The 14,881-nt window shown below is 53.9% G+C and overlaps 1 protein-coding gene across 3 annotated transcripts in view; it reads left to right on the top strand.

Annotated features, from left to right (window-relative positions):
• Positions 1–14,881, top strand: part of PFKP (phosphofructokinase, platelet) — a 65,631-nt gene that overhangs the window by 32,839 nt on the left and 17,911 nt on the right. For all 3 annotated transcript variants that reach the window (XM_003939063.4, XM_074405129.1, XM_074405128.1), the window contains exons 5-14: positions 1,691–1,856; positions 3,003–3,047; positions 3,285–3,393; positions 4,457–4,552; positions 6,190–6,282; positions 6,709–6,834; positions 8,991–9,055; positions 9,839–9,908; positions 10,110–10,256; positions 13,008–13,078. In XM_003939063.4, the coding sequence (XP_003939112.1) occupies positions 1,691–1,856; positions 3,003–3,047; positions 3,285–3,393; positions 4,457–4,552; positions 6,190–6,282; positions 6,709–6,834; positions 8,991–9,055; positions 9,839–9,908; positions 10,110–10,256; positions 13,008–13,078 (988 nt within the window). The remainder of the gene's footprint in view (positions 1–1,690; positions 1,857–3,002; positions 3,048–3,284; positions 3,394–4,456; positions 4,553–6,189; positions 6,283–6,708; positions 6,835–8,990; positions 9,056–9,838; positions 9,909–10,109; positions 10,257–13,007; positions 13,079–14,881) is intronic.

Below are 14,881 nucleotides of genomic sequence, written 5' to 3'. Positions count from 1 at the left end.
ATTTAACCTTACCACGTGCCAGGCACTCTTCGACCTTTCACATAGATAGTTTTATGGAATCCTCGAGACAGCCACCTAAGCCACATTTTTAGATCATTGCACTTAAAGATGAGGAATCAAACGGCCACCCAGCCCTGGGGCAGGGCGGGTTCCCCCAGCCCTGGACACCAGCATCTGCCTTTCAGCCCACACACAGCATCCCTCCAGCCCGCTGGGATATCTGAAAACTGAAGTTGTCACAGGACTTTATTTAGATGATAAATCTCTTCTGATACGTTATCCGGTATCACCTTTGACACTACTTAGGAAAGCGTTTCTGAGAGCCCTATTGAGTATGTAGGTTTTTGTTTGTTTTGACACAGAGTCTCTCTCCGTTGCCCAGACTGGAATACCGTGGCATGATCTCACCTCACTGCAACCTCTGCCTCCTGGGTTCAAGTGATTCTCCTGCCTCAGCCTCCCCAGTAGCTGGGATCACAGGCATGCACCACCACATCCAATTAGTTTTGTTTTTTATTTAAATTTTTAGTAGAGACAGGGTTTCACCGTATTGGCCAAGCTGGTCTCAAACTCCTGACCTCAGGTCATCCAAAGTGTAGTTTTTCTTTCTTGAAGTGGTTGTTAGGTAATTTCGATGCAATATAAAATATGACCGAAGGCGTGGTGTTTAACAGCAGCCTTGAATGAGGCAAAGCCGCTGTCAGCAGGTTTGTGAACATTCGCGTAGTGGGTGGAGAACGCCGCCCATTGGAAGCAGCCGGGCCTCAGGGTTCCCTCTCGCCCACCTCGTCCTGGTCTGGCACAGCCCACTGCGTGCACAGAGCGGGGGCGGAGGCCACCAGTCCAGGCCTAAGCTTGCCCCTGGTCCTTCGATGGCTCGGAGTCCCTTTCTGCAGATTTGCCCAGTCCAGGTCTGTCCTGAGTGCGGGGTAGACGCCACCCAGGACCCAGCTACCCACAGATACATGAGAGGTCACTGTGAAGGTGACCTAGTGTCTTCGACTCTTAATTCCATAATTGTAACGTGTGCTTGTTCAAAGCCATGCCACTCTGTGAAGCTGCTGCCAGGTAATCCTGAGGTTTTGTTTACTGATGGCGAACCTGGCTCCTTCCTTTTCTTTGATAATCCACTGCTCTGTCTCAGTGCCAGGTGACAGCACACATTGTGTGTAACTGCTTCTAGCCTTGTCTGGCTTCTGTTTACTTAACTATGCAGAATCCAACTATGCAGAATCCGGGTGCCTAGAGTTCTGAGAAAATATAATAAAAAATTGGCCAGGGCAGTGGTTCACACCTATAATCCCAGCACTTTGGGAGGCCAAAGCAGGAGGATCACTTGGCCCAGGAGTTTAAGACCAGCTTGGGCAGCATAGGGTCTGGCTCTGCAAAAAATTTAAGAAATCAGCCAGGCATAGTTCTAGCTTCTCAGGAGTCTAAGGCAGGAAGACTAACTGAGCCCAGGAGTTCAAGGCTGCAGTGAGCTATGATCATGCCACTGCACTCCAGGGTGGTCAACAGAGTGAGACCCTGTCTCAAAAAAAAAAAAAAAAGTTAATAAATGACACCAGTAACAAATCAGAGAGTTTAGAATGGTTGATTTCTCTGCCACGGCCATTCTGCCTCACCCGTCGTGGGCACCCCCGATGAGCCGTGGCAGTGCTGATGAATGGGCTGCTGGCTCCCCACACAGGCCACATTGAGAAGGAAGCCGTGCAGAGGTATGCCTACCTCAACGTGGTGGGCATGGTGGGCTCCATCGACAATGACTTCTGTGGCACCGACATGACCATTGGCACAGACTCGGCCCTGCACAGGATCATCGAGGTGGTGGACGCCATCATGACCACAGCCCAGAGGTAAGGCGCCCGGAGGAACTGGCGGGAGGCCGCCGGGGGCCCCACGTGTGCCCAGCTTGGACGGCAGCACGGGCCCTAGGACATTCCGCAGGCTGGGTGTCCTGGTGCTGGCCTTGCAACTTGACTTTTAGGAACTGTTGCAAGGAAAGTGTCCTCTGATGTGCTTTTCATTTTTAATTTGAAAACATTCCTTTTTACCCTGATGATAAAAGAGAAAAATGTGTGTATTGGAATTTGAAAGGAAGAAACGAAGTAATTTATTATCTGTGTTCTACCCGAACATGCCCTGAGGAATGGCAGAAGGCAGACTTGTGTGGATTTTCCACGCCGCTGGTGAGAGACGCGGCCAGCAATGTCCTGCCATGCTTATTAACCTACGGTTCACAAAGCGCGGAGGGGCCGCAACGGCTGAGCCGAGGTGCTCTAGGCTCACCAGGTTATCACCAGTAACTCTGTAGGACGCTGTACAATTTCTGAAGCACCTTGCATGAAAACCATGTGCAATGGTAAATAGAATCAGAATCAGTGTCTTCCCTTTAAGGACGAGGCGCTTGAACCTGGGGGCGCTGAATCTAGCCCCCAGCACGGTGCCTCCCAGGCCTCTGTATGTGGTGTCCCATTCCAAGTGACACCTCATTGCACATTCTCAGTGCCTGGGCATGACCCCTGCAGTTGCTGGAAACCCACAGAGTGGGAAGGCTGCTTGGAGCAGCTGGACTTTTCCTTTTCCCTGGGAAGACCACGGTCTCTGGGCATCAACCACACCAACGCAGGGACATTGCAGTCACTGGTTTCAGTGTGGGATCCAGCTGTGGCTCTCGACAGTGGCCGCCGACTGACCGTGACTAACCATAGAGAGGTGGTCTGGGAAAGAGCAGAGCCCAGGGCTGGGGAGCGTGAGTGTGCCCGGGGCCCAGGCGGGCGGGGGGCGTGAAACGTGCAGCTGGAAAGCGCAGTGTGACTGAAGCCCCGTTCCTCGCAGGGGTCTGCAGGGCCACCGCACAGGCTTTGCTTCTGTAGAAATGGACCATGTTTGAAGCCTCAGTCCCTGCAGGCCTCCTGGCTGACCTGGCTGTCAAAGCCGCTTCTCTCTGCTTTCCTTGCTGTGCCAGGGCTGAGCGGGTGCTCCCTCTGTTTCTCTTCCAGCCACCAGAGGACCTTCGTTCTGGAGGTGATGGGGCGACACTGTGGGTGCGTACCTGCGGTCAGCGGTGGGTACACGCGGTTCAGGTGGGGCCCTCAGCACCACCTCCCCGAGGCTGCCCCCTCCATCATGAATGCTCCATTCCCATGGAGAGTCCCGGAGGGGCCTCAGCCCGCTGGGTATCCGGCATCCTATCTGCCCGTCTGCCGCCGACCGGCTGCCCGGGTTCTCTCATGGGAAGGCTCCTCTCTCCTGAGTATTGATGCCCTTGCCTTGTCACGTAGGTACCTGGCCCTGGTGAGCGCCTTGGCGTGCGGTGCAGACTGGGTGTTCCTTCCAGAATCTCCGCCAGAGGAAGGCTGGGAGGAGCAGATGTGTGTGAAACTCTCCGAGGTAATGCAGGTCCTGTGGCCGCTGATAGCCGGCGGTGCCAGCTGCTTTGCTATAATCAGGATCCCAAGTGGGATGGCGTTTTGAGCAAGTGAAAATGTTTCTCTGTCTCCAGTATGTCACACTTTATATTTCACTCTTGGACTGTTAGCGTGGGGCACGTCTTCTCTGTGAAGGCCGAGAGTGAAGGCAGGAGAGGTCTCAGTTAAGACAGAGTGCGTGTGGTTACAATGCCCCATGTGTGCCTGACTCTGGCAGGTGGACTTCAGGCACTACTGGCCCCAGGCTCCACACAGCCACCACTACCATTTTCTATGGAAGGGTCTTTAATGTGGGGCTTTCTGGAAAGCAGATCCACTGAGGAGAGGATAATCCACATCGTGGAGTGGCTGCTGTGCCACTTTCATGACCTATTTAGGTTTGTGTGACTGCCATGAGCATAGGAAGGACGATGGGGACAGCAGCACCGTGGCCCAGCAGTGCGAGGCCTTTCGGGTGTAGCTGCGGCCGCCAGCCCCACTGCCTGTGCTGTGTGTCCGCTGCTGGAGCCCGTGTGCAATACAACCTCATCCCAGTGGCGAGGCGTTGGGGCTTCCCCTGGGAATGGCTGGGGAGGAGTAGGTCACAGGGAGGTGGCAGGAAGCTCAGCATGCATGAGGTGCCTGGGGGGCGTCCACCTCTGTGTCCCTCCCCGTGGGGACCCCATCCATCACACAAGTACTATCCCCTGGGGCTGACTGGGCCACATTTCTATATGGTGATGATGTGAGCCGCCCAGTCCCAAAGGGCTCTCCTCCAGTGAGCCGCAGCTGCCCTGCCCCTCCCCTCCTCCCCGACCCCTCCCCTGCACCCCTGCCCCTCTCTTCACCACTGTCCCTCCCTGCTGCCACCCAGATCACCTCTCGCCACCTTCTGGTGTCATTGGGAAGCAATTCTTAGGACGTTTGGCGAACATTCCAGCCTGGGAAAGGCCAGTTCAGTTTGAGACAAACTTCTGTGGTTTTGTTGCCACTGTTGCTAAGAACAGGATTAGGAATTTGAGGTCTCTAATTTTCTGTTTCTGCAGAACCGTGCCCGGAAAAAAAGGCTGAATATTATTATTGTGGCTGAAGGAGCAATTGACACCCAAAATAAACCCATTACCTCTGAGAAAATCAAAGAGGTGAGTGCGTGGAGCTGCTGGCTGTCCCTCAGTTTCTGCCTGGAAGCAGGGGCGGTCAGCGTCATTGGCAGGCTTGGTTTAGAACACTGAATTATTAGCTTTTTATCCTTGATATTTAAAAACGTTTTCATAATGACTCAGAACAGGACAGCCTGGGAAACACAGTGCCCGCTCCTGGGAGCTCATTCCGCTTGTGTCCCCTCTTCCTGTGCCCCTGGAGGTTCCGGGACTCCCCGGCAGACACAGGCGGTCGCTTGAGTGGCCACGCGTGCTCTTTGTATTAGAATGTTCCGGCTCCTAGACGTGAGCTGCTCTGAGAACAAGGACCGAGCGCTTGGCAGCTGCCCCAGGCTTCTGTGTGCCACAGTGGAAAACTGGCATCGTCCTCTTCCCTATGCCCTCCCATAACCCAGAGCATCAGCTGAGCACATTCTTACTCACAAAGCCGCTGTGTCCTCGCGGCCCGACGGGACAGGCTCAGGCAGGCTCTGTGTCCTGGGGCTTGCTCAGGCTGGACCCACCCGTCTGGAGAGGACGCTGATGCCATCGGCTGGGCTCCTGCCATAGATGGGGCTGGGGATGGGCTCTGGCTCCCGGGGCTGCGGAGAGAGGACTCCCCACCTGGCTTTGCAGGTCGGCTTCTTTATTGTGCTTTGTTACCATGAGTTAAGGAGCCACACACGTCCTGGATGTGAAAACAGCGACAGGCACCTGGGAAAGACATCTGCCAATATTTACAAGAAGTAATCCATAGGCCGGGCGCAGTGGCTCACACCTGTAATCCCAGCGCTTTGGGAGGCTGAGGAGGGTGGATCACGAGGTCAGGAATTTGAGACCAGCCTGACCAACATGGTGAAACCTCGTCTCCACTAAAAATACAAAATTAGCTGGATGTGATGGTGTGCGCCTGTAGTCCCAGCTACTCGGGAGGCTTAGGCAGGAGAATCTCTTGAACCCAGGAGGCAGAGGTTGCAGTGAGCTCAGATGGTGTCACTGCACTCCAGCCTGTTGACAGAGTGAGACTCTGTCTCAAAAAGAAAAAAAAAAAAAAAAGTAATCCATAAACTCAAGGCAAAGATTTCATTTCCCAGTTAATTGTGATTCAATTATAGAACACTGGACCAAGAAGGAAGCATGGAATTCACGTAGCCCAGCCCCACTGTTCTTAAGAGGAGTAGGCTGAGTTCAGAGACATTCAGGGGCCTGTCTGGTCCCCAGGGTGGCGTGCCCATTGGCTGGGACGAGGGGAGCACCTTGATTGTACGGGGTGGCTGTTGAAATCACAGCGGAACACGTTTAAGGTGGTTAAAGGAAGAGGTTGACATTTTTGTAAAATAGAAGTAATAGTTTAAATGCCAACCACTGACTTCTTTTTAAACAACGAGCATGTCACTTGTATTCATTTTCTGGGTGCAAGCAAAGATTTTGGTAACAAAAGTATTATAATTTATAAAAACAAGCTTCAGCTGCCTGTTAAACTCAATGTTCTGCTAGGAAACAAAATCTAGAAGTGCTTTTTCCCACCTAGAGCTGCGGAAAGAACACAGACCCTTTCTCAGTGGCTGGCACCTGCTTCCAGGTCTGGGCTGCTGCATCTGCGTCTCGGTTCCGTGTCCTAACGACACATTTCCTTGCAGCTCGTCGTCACGCAGCTGGGCTACGACACACGCGTGACCATCCTCGGGCACGTGCAGAGAGGAGGGACCCCTTCGGCGTTCGACAGGATCTTGGTGAGGGTGGAAGGGTTGGGCGTGTTGACAAGGTCTCTGGGAGGGAGGGTTTCGGACCACCGTGGTGAGATGCGCCCCAGGAGATGCCAGCGGCCTGCACCTCCTCCTAACGATCCTTGAGACCTTTGTTGGGGGAGGACAGTCTCTAGGCCTGCAGCCATCTAGATGCCAGGACAGCTCCCTAACAGACCCCAGAGGGCGCAACCCCAGGGCAGGAAGGCTCTCCATCTGGCCCTGACCCCCGCTCTGCTCCCGTCTTGCCAGTTCTAAAGGAATGGAAACTGCTTTTCTAAAGAGTTGGGCTGGAAATGGGGAGGGCTGTGGGCGCCTGACCGAAAGGGTTGGAGGTCATGGAAAGAGGGCAGGAGGTGGCAGGGACGGGGCAGGGCGGGGGCCGCTCCTGACCCACGGGGACCTGGTTTCCAGGCCAGCCGCATGGGAGTGGAGGCGGTCATCGCCCTGCTGGAGGCCACCCCCGACACGCCAGCTTGCGTCGTGTCTCTCAGCGGGAACCACGCTGTGCGCCTGCCGCTGATGGAGTGCGTGCAGATGGTGAGTGGGCGGCGCGTGGCCAAGGGCGGGGGTGGGCGGCTGGGGACAGATGCTGCTTGTCAGGCCAGGCGGGGCACCTTGGGTGTCTGGTCCACTGCTTATTTGGTGAACGCTGGGTTACACGGCCCCTCTGCGAAGGGGGTGAGCTGCCTGTGGGTAGGAGCAGGCTGGTGTTCCCACCCACACTTGGACAGCTTGTGCCATCTTCGCGCTCTGGTTTTCTAAGTTACTGACCGTGTGGCATGTAGTCGTAACCTCCCATGAGAGGTCAGAGTGCCAGGATCCTCAACAGTCCAAGAGGATTCAGGTGACCCTGGTGCAACCAGGCGCTGCAGGAGGACCACGGGTAGGGAGGCGGCCACAGGAGAGCCGTCAGGCGGCATTTTCTAAAGGTGGGACCTTCCCAAACCTCTCCAGATTCAGCCACTTCCTGTCCTCCTGTCCCCAAGGACATTCAGGTCTGTGGTGGGACACGGGGATGGCTTCTGGTCACCCAAAGATACACCGACCCTTTTCAGGCCAGGGAATGGCCTGCAAGCAAATGAAAGGAAAAGGCAGTGCTGGTTTTCAGTCATGGTTCAGTAGTGGAGGTGGCTGTGTGGTCAGCTGCATTCAAAGTTGTTTTATTTTTCGAAGTTCATTCCTGACTCCTGCTTTGCTGGGTCTTTCCAGTGACCCCGAGGTGAAGTGAATGCTTCTTATCACAACACAAAGAAGCCATGAAGCAATTCAGTCAAGGGGCTTGTTGAAGGTCACGTTGGAAACATAATTTCCAAAAGCCCAAGGGAGAAGATAGTATTTGTATGTGTGTGAATGTGTGCGTATGTATGTAGATGTGTGTGCACGTGTCTGTAAATGCATGTACACACGCTTGTGTACATGTTTATATGCATGTGTGCATGTTTCTGAGGTATGTCTGTATGTGTGTGTGCATGTATGTTAATATACATGGGTATGCATTTTTGTGAGTGTGAGGTATTGTGTCTGCATGCTAGTGTATGTGCATTTATGTTTATATACATGAGTATGCATGTTTGAGGTCGTGTGTCTGCATGTTAGAGTGTGCATGTATGTTTATGTACATGCATGCTCATGTTTGTGAGGTCATACGTCTGCATGTTTGTGCATGTATGTTTATCTGCATGTTTGTGAGGCATTGTGTGTCTGCATATCGGTGTGTGGATGTATGTTCGTATGCATGTATGCACGTGTGTGAGGTAGTGTCTGCCTGTACATGTATGTGTATCTGCATGTGTGTGTGTGTGTGAGTGAGGCATTGTGTGTCTGCATGTTAGTGTGTGGGTGTATATGCATGTGACAGACAGTAGGCTTCAAAGGCTCAGAGCACTGAACTACATGCAGTACATGTATTTTGAGCCTGTGTCTCGTGTCTCTGCTTGTCTAGAGAGGATCGCTGTAGGCGAAACTTGCCCTGACCTTGAAACCACCCTTATGTGGCTTTGTTGTTGAAGCCGAGGGAGCCACTGCTGTGCACCTGCTGTTTGTCCGGTGTCTTCCTGAGGGTCTGACATGTTTGAGTAACCTTAGATGTTGCTGGAAGTAGGGGTGTTTTTCTCATCTTACAGATGAGGAAATTGAAGTTCAGAGTGAGAAAGAACTTGCCTGAGATCCTGACATTGCCTGGGGTTGCCCGGTGTGTGTCAGTCCCAGCTGCGTGTCCCAGACAGGGCATCTGGGACTCTCTGCTCCCTGCCTGCTGTGACCTCCCTTCTGCCCACATCCCCCAGTGAGCTGGTGTGTTTTGTTTTGGTTTCCCCGCCATAATCAAATCGAGGATCCCTCAGAACCATGCCTGAGAGATTTCATTTTCTCTGGCTTTGTTCTCTTAGAGTAAAATCTTCACAATCTTAGGTCCACAGACAGCAGGTGATGCCTCCGCTTTTGTTCTCAGAAGCCTCCTGAGCTAGGCAGACCCAGGGGCTGTGACCTCACAGCTGGGCAGTGAGGGGCCAGGTGCCCACCAGCATCAGGACACACTTGGCGGCTGGTGGCCTAGACCATTAACCCTGGGGCTGCCGGCTGCCTGCCTTAGACTGGAGGCGGCCAGCGGGAAGGACCGAACGAGCCTCCACCCACCTCATCCACTGTACCAGGTCCTGACACATTCTTTCTTCTTTTCGTTATTGTTTTAAAAGACTCAGGATGTGCAGAAGGCGATGGATGAGAGGAGGTTTCAGGACGCGGTTCGACTCCGGGGAAAGTGAGTGCTTTGGCGAGAGCCCTGCTCTGCCAGGAGCATGTCCCCAGGCCTGGCCACCACAGATGTGCCAGGGGTTATGCTCGTTCCACGTGAACGTGAAAACTCAGAAGGCCGGACGGTACTCACAGCCCCACTTCTGCCATAGCAGGCCTGGCGACGGGTTAGAGGGAAGTCATTTTCTGAATTTGCCATTGGTCCTTTTCAGCAAGGTAGCGGTTGTTTAGGAGCTAATGAGAGTGAGGCACAATGTGACTCGTAGCCCACATTTGTTGGTTTGTTTTTTTAAGACAGTCTCCTGTTGTCCAGGATGGAGTGCAATGTCATAATCTCAGCTCACTGCAACCTCCGCCTCCCAGGTTCAAGCAATCTATCTATCATGCCTGGCTAATTTTTGTATTTTTAGTAGAGACAGTGTTTTCACCTGTTGATCAGGCTGGTCTCGAACTTCTGACCTCAAGTGATCCACCCATCTCAGCCTCCCAAAGAGCTGGGATTCCAGGCCTGAGCCACTGCACCTGGCCATGGCCCATGTTTTGCAAGAGAACATTCTGAAGTGTAGAAGCGTGCCCTTTTCCCTAAATCCATTTCCACACGAGATGTGGACGGCACTGTGGGTCCCAGTCAGGGGCTCTGCGGGGCATCCTGGTGCCTCCTCCTGCCCAGATAGCTGGCAGACACACGGAGTGCCGGCGGAGAAGCCGCCTTTTCTCACACGAGCCCCACGTACCCGACTGTGGTGTCCCGTGTACCTGACTCTGATCTGACCACATCCTCCTCCTCTAGGAGCTTTGCGGGCAACCTGAACACCTACAAGCGACTTGCCATCAAGCTGCCAGATGATCAGATCCCAAAGGTAGGCGGCCGGCCTCCCGTGATGCCCCGGCCTTTCTTCTGCTCCCCGACCTCTCCCGTGGGACTCCCCTCGTGGCCTCTGCCTCTCTGAATGAGGCCACCTGTTTTCTGGCCTGGCACAGCGTGGACCGCGGCCAAGGTATGCCACAAATGGAGCTTGCGTGCACCCGTGCCCGGCTCCCGCCCACCTTCTGTCTTGCAGACCAATTGCAACGTGGCTGTCATCAACGTGGGGGCCCCCGCGGCTGGAATGAACGCCGCCGTGCGCTCGGCCGTGCGCGTGGGCATCGCCGACGGCCACAGGATGCTTGCCATCTACGACGGCTTTGACGGCTTTGCCAAAGGCCAGGTGAGTCACCCAGGAGGCCGCAGGCGGGCGTCTGACTGTGGCAGATGTGGGGAGGCCCCTCCATGGCCCTCACACCTTTGCAGGTTTCAGTCTAGGACCCTGTGACATTGGGACTGAGTGACTGCTTATCCGACACCTTGTTTCTGCGGTAAAATCCCAGCCTCGGGTAGGTTTTAGGCCCTCTGCGGGAGCCCTGGGTATGAGGTGATTTTCAAAAGCGGTGCCTCCGGGGTCTGATGGCCCCGATACTGGGTGAGAAGGGTGGTGACGTCGCCTTGGAGGCTGTGGCTGGTTTCAAATGGGCGCTGGAGGCAAAAAGGTCAGCGTGAGGTGTGTGCAAGCGCCCACTTAAATGACACGCCAGGGAACGCCGTGAGTGCCACCTGTCCGCTTACTCGGTGCGATCTACACGTGCTCGTTCACTTACGCCTCACATGAAATCTAGGATGTTATCCCCATTTTCCTTACGAGAAAACTGAGGCGCAGAGATGCCGATGGGCTGGGGGAAGAGGCAGGACAGGAAACCGGATTTGGCCCCTAACCAGGGGCTGCACTGTTGCTGTTTATCGGACGAACCAACAAATACCTACTTCCTGAAATTTTTTTTTTTGAGACAGAATCTTTCTCTGTTGTCCAGGCTGGAGTGCAGTGGCGCGATCTCGGCTCACTGCAACCTCCGCCTCCTGGGTTCAAGCGATTCTCCTGCCTCAGCCTCCTGAGTAGCTGGGATTATAGGCACGCGCCACCACACCCAGCTGTATTTTTAGTACAGATGGGGTTTCACCATGTTGACCAGGCTGGTCTTGAACTCCTGACCTCAGGTGATCCGTACAACTCGGCCTCCCGAAGTGCTGGGATTACAGGCATGAGCCACTTCTCCTGGCTTCCTACTTTGTGAAATTATTACGCTGAAGAAATGAGTGAGCAAAGGAGACACAAGTCTCTGGTTCCATGCAGATTGGGTTATAGAGGGGGAGAGGACAGTGAGTGAGGACCCCCCTGCTCTCTGGACAGTGTGCAGTGCTCAGAGGCACCCGAGGAGAGCCGGCCAGAGACCCCACACAGCCACACTGGGGAAGGTGCTCCCAGACTGTAGATCAGATGAGCGGGTGGCTCATGTGGACCTGGGGTACACTCACCCAGGCTGGGGGAAAGGACACCCTGGAGCTGATGCTCACAGGGATGGGGGACTCCAAACCAGTGCGGGGCAGTGAGGATGGAAACATAGGAGCGGACTGGTTCCTTGTGGGCAGCCTCAGGAGGTTGGCTTTTACGTTACATGAGATCTGAGGGTCCTGAGCAGGGATTGGCCCATACCAAGAGCTTTCTAAAGGGACCCTCTGCATTCATCAAGGCAGAAAGGAGGCAGGGCTTCCATCCAGGCTTTGCAGTCACCCAGCAAGAGGTGGCGTGGTCCAGACTGGCCACCATCGGATGGCAACACACCTTCAAGGGTCGGGAGGGATTTGCTTGCTGAGTCCATACAGGTAAAAACGGAGGAGGCAAGAATCAATCCATTCCTGGACCGAGCAGGTGGAAGGGATAGAGTTGCAACTTACAGGGCCTAGGAAGCCCTGAGATGCGCTACATGCAGGAAGGATGAGGAGGGGAGGCTCACGATGCCGGGGTGAAGGGCTGTGTCCCTCGGGTGGAGACGGGACTGGGGATGCCGGGGTGAAGGGCGTGTCCCCGGCTGAGGATGGGACTGGGGATGCCGGGGTGAAGGGCTGTGTCCCTCGGCTGAGGACGGGACTGGAGATGCCGGGGTGAAGGGGTGTGTCCCCAGCTGAGGACGAGACTGGGGATGCCGGGGTGAAGGTGTGTGAGTGGGACTCCATCTCGAAAAAAGAAAAAGAGTAGGGTGGGAAGGAGGAGATCCCCGCCCAGGAGACTGAGGAGTGCAGGCAGGTGGGGTGTAGATGCCCGCCAGCGTCCCTGGGAACCTCCGACCCACCTTCCACCACTGGTGATCCCCTTTCTCCACTGGCCCAGCCACCCACGTCTCGGCAGCAAGAACCGGATGAGGAACTGTTCTGTCCCGGGTGGATTCTGCTTCCCTGCCTTTCTTGTTCAGGCCTGTGAAGATGAATGGGCCTAAAACGGCTATTTACTTGAGAGAAATGCTGCCTTCAAAACTGATTTATATGGTTCTGTCAACTTGGAGCTCTTTATTTTAGATCACGTGTGTGCGTGTGCACGCGTGTGTGTTTACACCTTATACAATATTTACCTTTTGATATAGAATGATCTTTTTTGTGACGTAATTTACCTGGAGGTTGCAATGCAGCATCGCAGTGCGTCCACCAAATCTGTGAACTTACCCAGAATCTCGTCATCAAGCTGTGGAGCTGGGGTGCAAGCCCTGCGAGTTCTCCTCCCGAGGCCTATGCTTACCTTAGTTTGCTTAGTAATCTGTTTTCTTATTTTTCTCCCTAGTTTGTAAGAAAAGAAATTTTCCCTTAATCTTTTACCAATTTAGAAACCATGTTACTTTTCTTTTACTGGCCAGTGGCGGGATTTGGGGAGCTGGCGAACCTCACGTGGCTGGGGGTGAGCTGCAGAGGCCCTGACAGGCAGGAAGCAGCCGCTCACTTCGGACTCTGCTCTTCGCTCTAAGAGCTGTCTCATATGGCTCACGAATCTTTACAGGAATGCAGCCTGCTGAAAAGCACAGAAAGCTATTTTTAGCACCTTCTTCTAACTTGCTTTTTTTGTTCACTTTAGCTGTTTCATTCTGTGTTTGCACATTAGATCAAAGAAATCGGCTGGACGGATGTCGGGGGCTGGACTGGCCAGGGAGGCTCCATTCTCGGCACTAAACGGTGAGTGCCAAATCTCAACTCTCCGACCTGCTTTTAAGGAAGAAGGAAGAGCCGTGCCCTGGAGGAGAGTCGCTGGGTGTCAACACCCCTCAACTTTCAATTCTATAAAGATGTTCCTAAAGGATGGGAGCAGGCATTATCCCTCCTCCCTCCAGTGGAACTGTTCATGCTGCAGGAAGCTGGGGGTGCATCCCAGGGCTTGGGAGAGATGAGGAGGTACCTGGTGAACGCCTTCTTCTCACTGGTATTTCAGTTCATTTGAAGGGCCAGCTGGTGGGCCCAAACCTCCCCATGGAGGTCAGTAAAGGTGAGGGGGTCGTGGTGGCTCACGCCTGTCATCCTAGCACTTTGAGAGGCTGAAACAGGCAGATCGCCTGAGATCAGGAGTTTGAGACCAGCCTGGGCAATGTGGGAAACCCCATCTCTACTAAAATACAAAAAATTAGCCGGGTGTGGCGGTGTGCGCCTGTAATCCCAGCTACTTGGGTGGCTGAGGCAGGAGAATTGCTTGAACCCAGAAGGCAGAGGTTGCAGTGAGCTGAGACTGTGCTACTGCACTCCAGCCTGGGCAACAGAGTGAGACTCTGCCTCCAAACACAAGAGGGGCCACGGAGCCTGGGGACGCACTCTAAGCAAAGCCAGAGCAGTCTTGGGAGCGGGCGGTATTGGTGGGAACAGCTGCCCTGAGCAGCTGTGACTCAAGACTCTGATTTCCACAGCCCAAGAAGGGACCCAAGGAATTCTAGTCTAAACTGTCTTTTTCTGACCCACAGTAAGCCTCCACGTCCCTGCATTGCTGGGGATGATGGGGTTTTCTAATATAGATGAAGTCTTAAGTTCTTCTCATCTTCGATCATGTCAGGGGTACAAATATTAATATCTGTCATCACTACAGATTAAATATTCTAATGTGGAAGGGAGGTAGTTTTTGGCAGAGAAAATAAATGACGGATTCCTCATAATTCTGGCTTTTTGTTCCAAGGGAGTTAGCTGCCCCCTTTGCTTTGCTTTACAGCTGGGGCCCTGGTACTCCCAGCCACTGGCAGGGAGCCACAGAGCAGGGTTAGCTCTACAGCTGCCTCCTGGCTGTTCCCATGAGCCCCGCGTGCCGGTGCCCTGGACAGGAAAGCTCTAACTAGAGGCAGGTGCATCCCTCAATGTGCATCCTGGGGCTGCTGGCCAGGGTGCTGCTCTCGAAAACCTAGAGCAGACTCACCGGCTGTTCTAGGCTGGTCCCGCAGAGGCTTAAGAAACCTCACGTTAGGGGCGGTGCAGTTTTGCAGTTAGCTGCGTCCACTGGTGTGCTCCGACTGCCTGAACGTTTTTGCCCCGCAACGTCTTACAAATCTACCAAGAGTATACAAGGGCTTTCTCCAGTCGGAAGCTTCGGGCCGGTTTGGGATGGGATCTCAGGAGGGGCACGGTCTGGTGTTGGACTTCCTGGCCATGTCATGTGACACTGGGGATAGCACGGGGGAGGAAGAGCAGGTATGAGCAGATACGATTTTAAATGAGATCAGTAGTGGATAATGCATGTGTAAGTTATTTGGAAAGTGGACATTTCTATTCAAACAATTGTTAATAATTATAGGCTATTATTATTTTCCTAGTGGGGCAGTAGAGTTCTTTTTAGGGCGAGGTATCAGCTGAAATGCTGTGTTTCATTTTCTCATGAAAACACTGTTTTGAGATCAGATTCCCGGTCATTCTGCCGTCTACCAGCCACAGTGGCACGAGCAAGCGTTCCCCGCTCCTTACAACCGCACGCTGGGGAGGGAGGCCGAGTGGGGACCAGCACGGTTT

The sequence above is a fragment of the Saimiri boliviensis genome, chromosome 8 (genome assembly GCF_048565385.1).
Source record: "Saimiri boliviensis isolate mSaiBol1 chromosome 8, mSaiBol1.pri, whole genome shotgun sequence".
Lineage (NCBI taxonomy): Eukaryota > Metazoa > Chordata > Mammalia > Primates > Cebidae > Saimiri > Saimiri boliviensis.
Note: the sequence above shows the minus strand (reverse complement) of the source record. Positions and strands in the feature narration are given on the sequence as shown.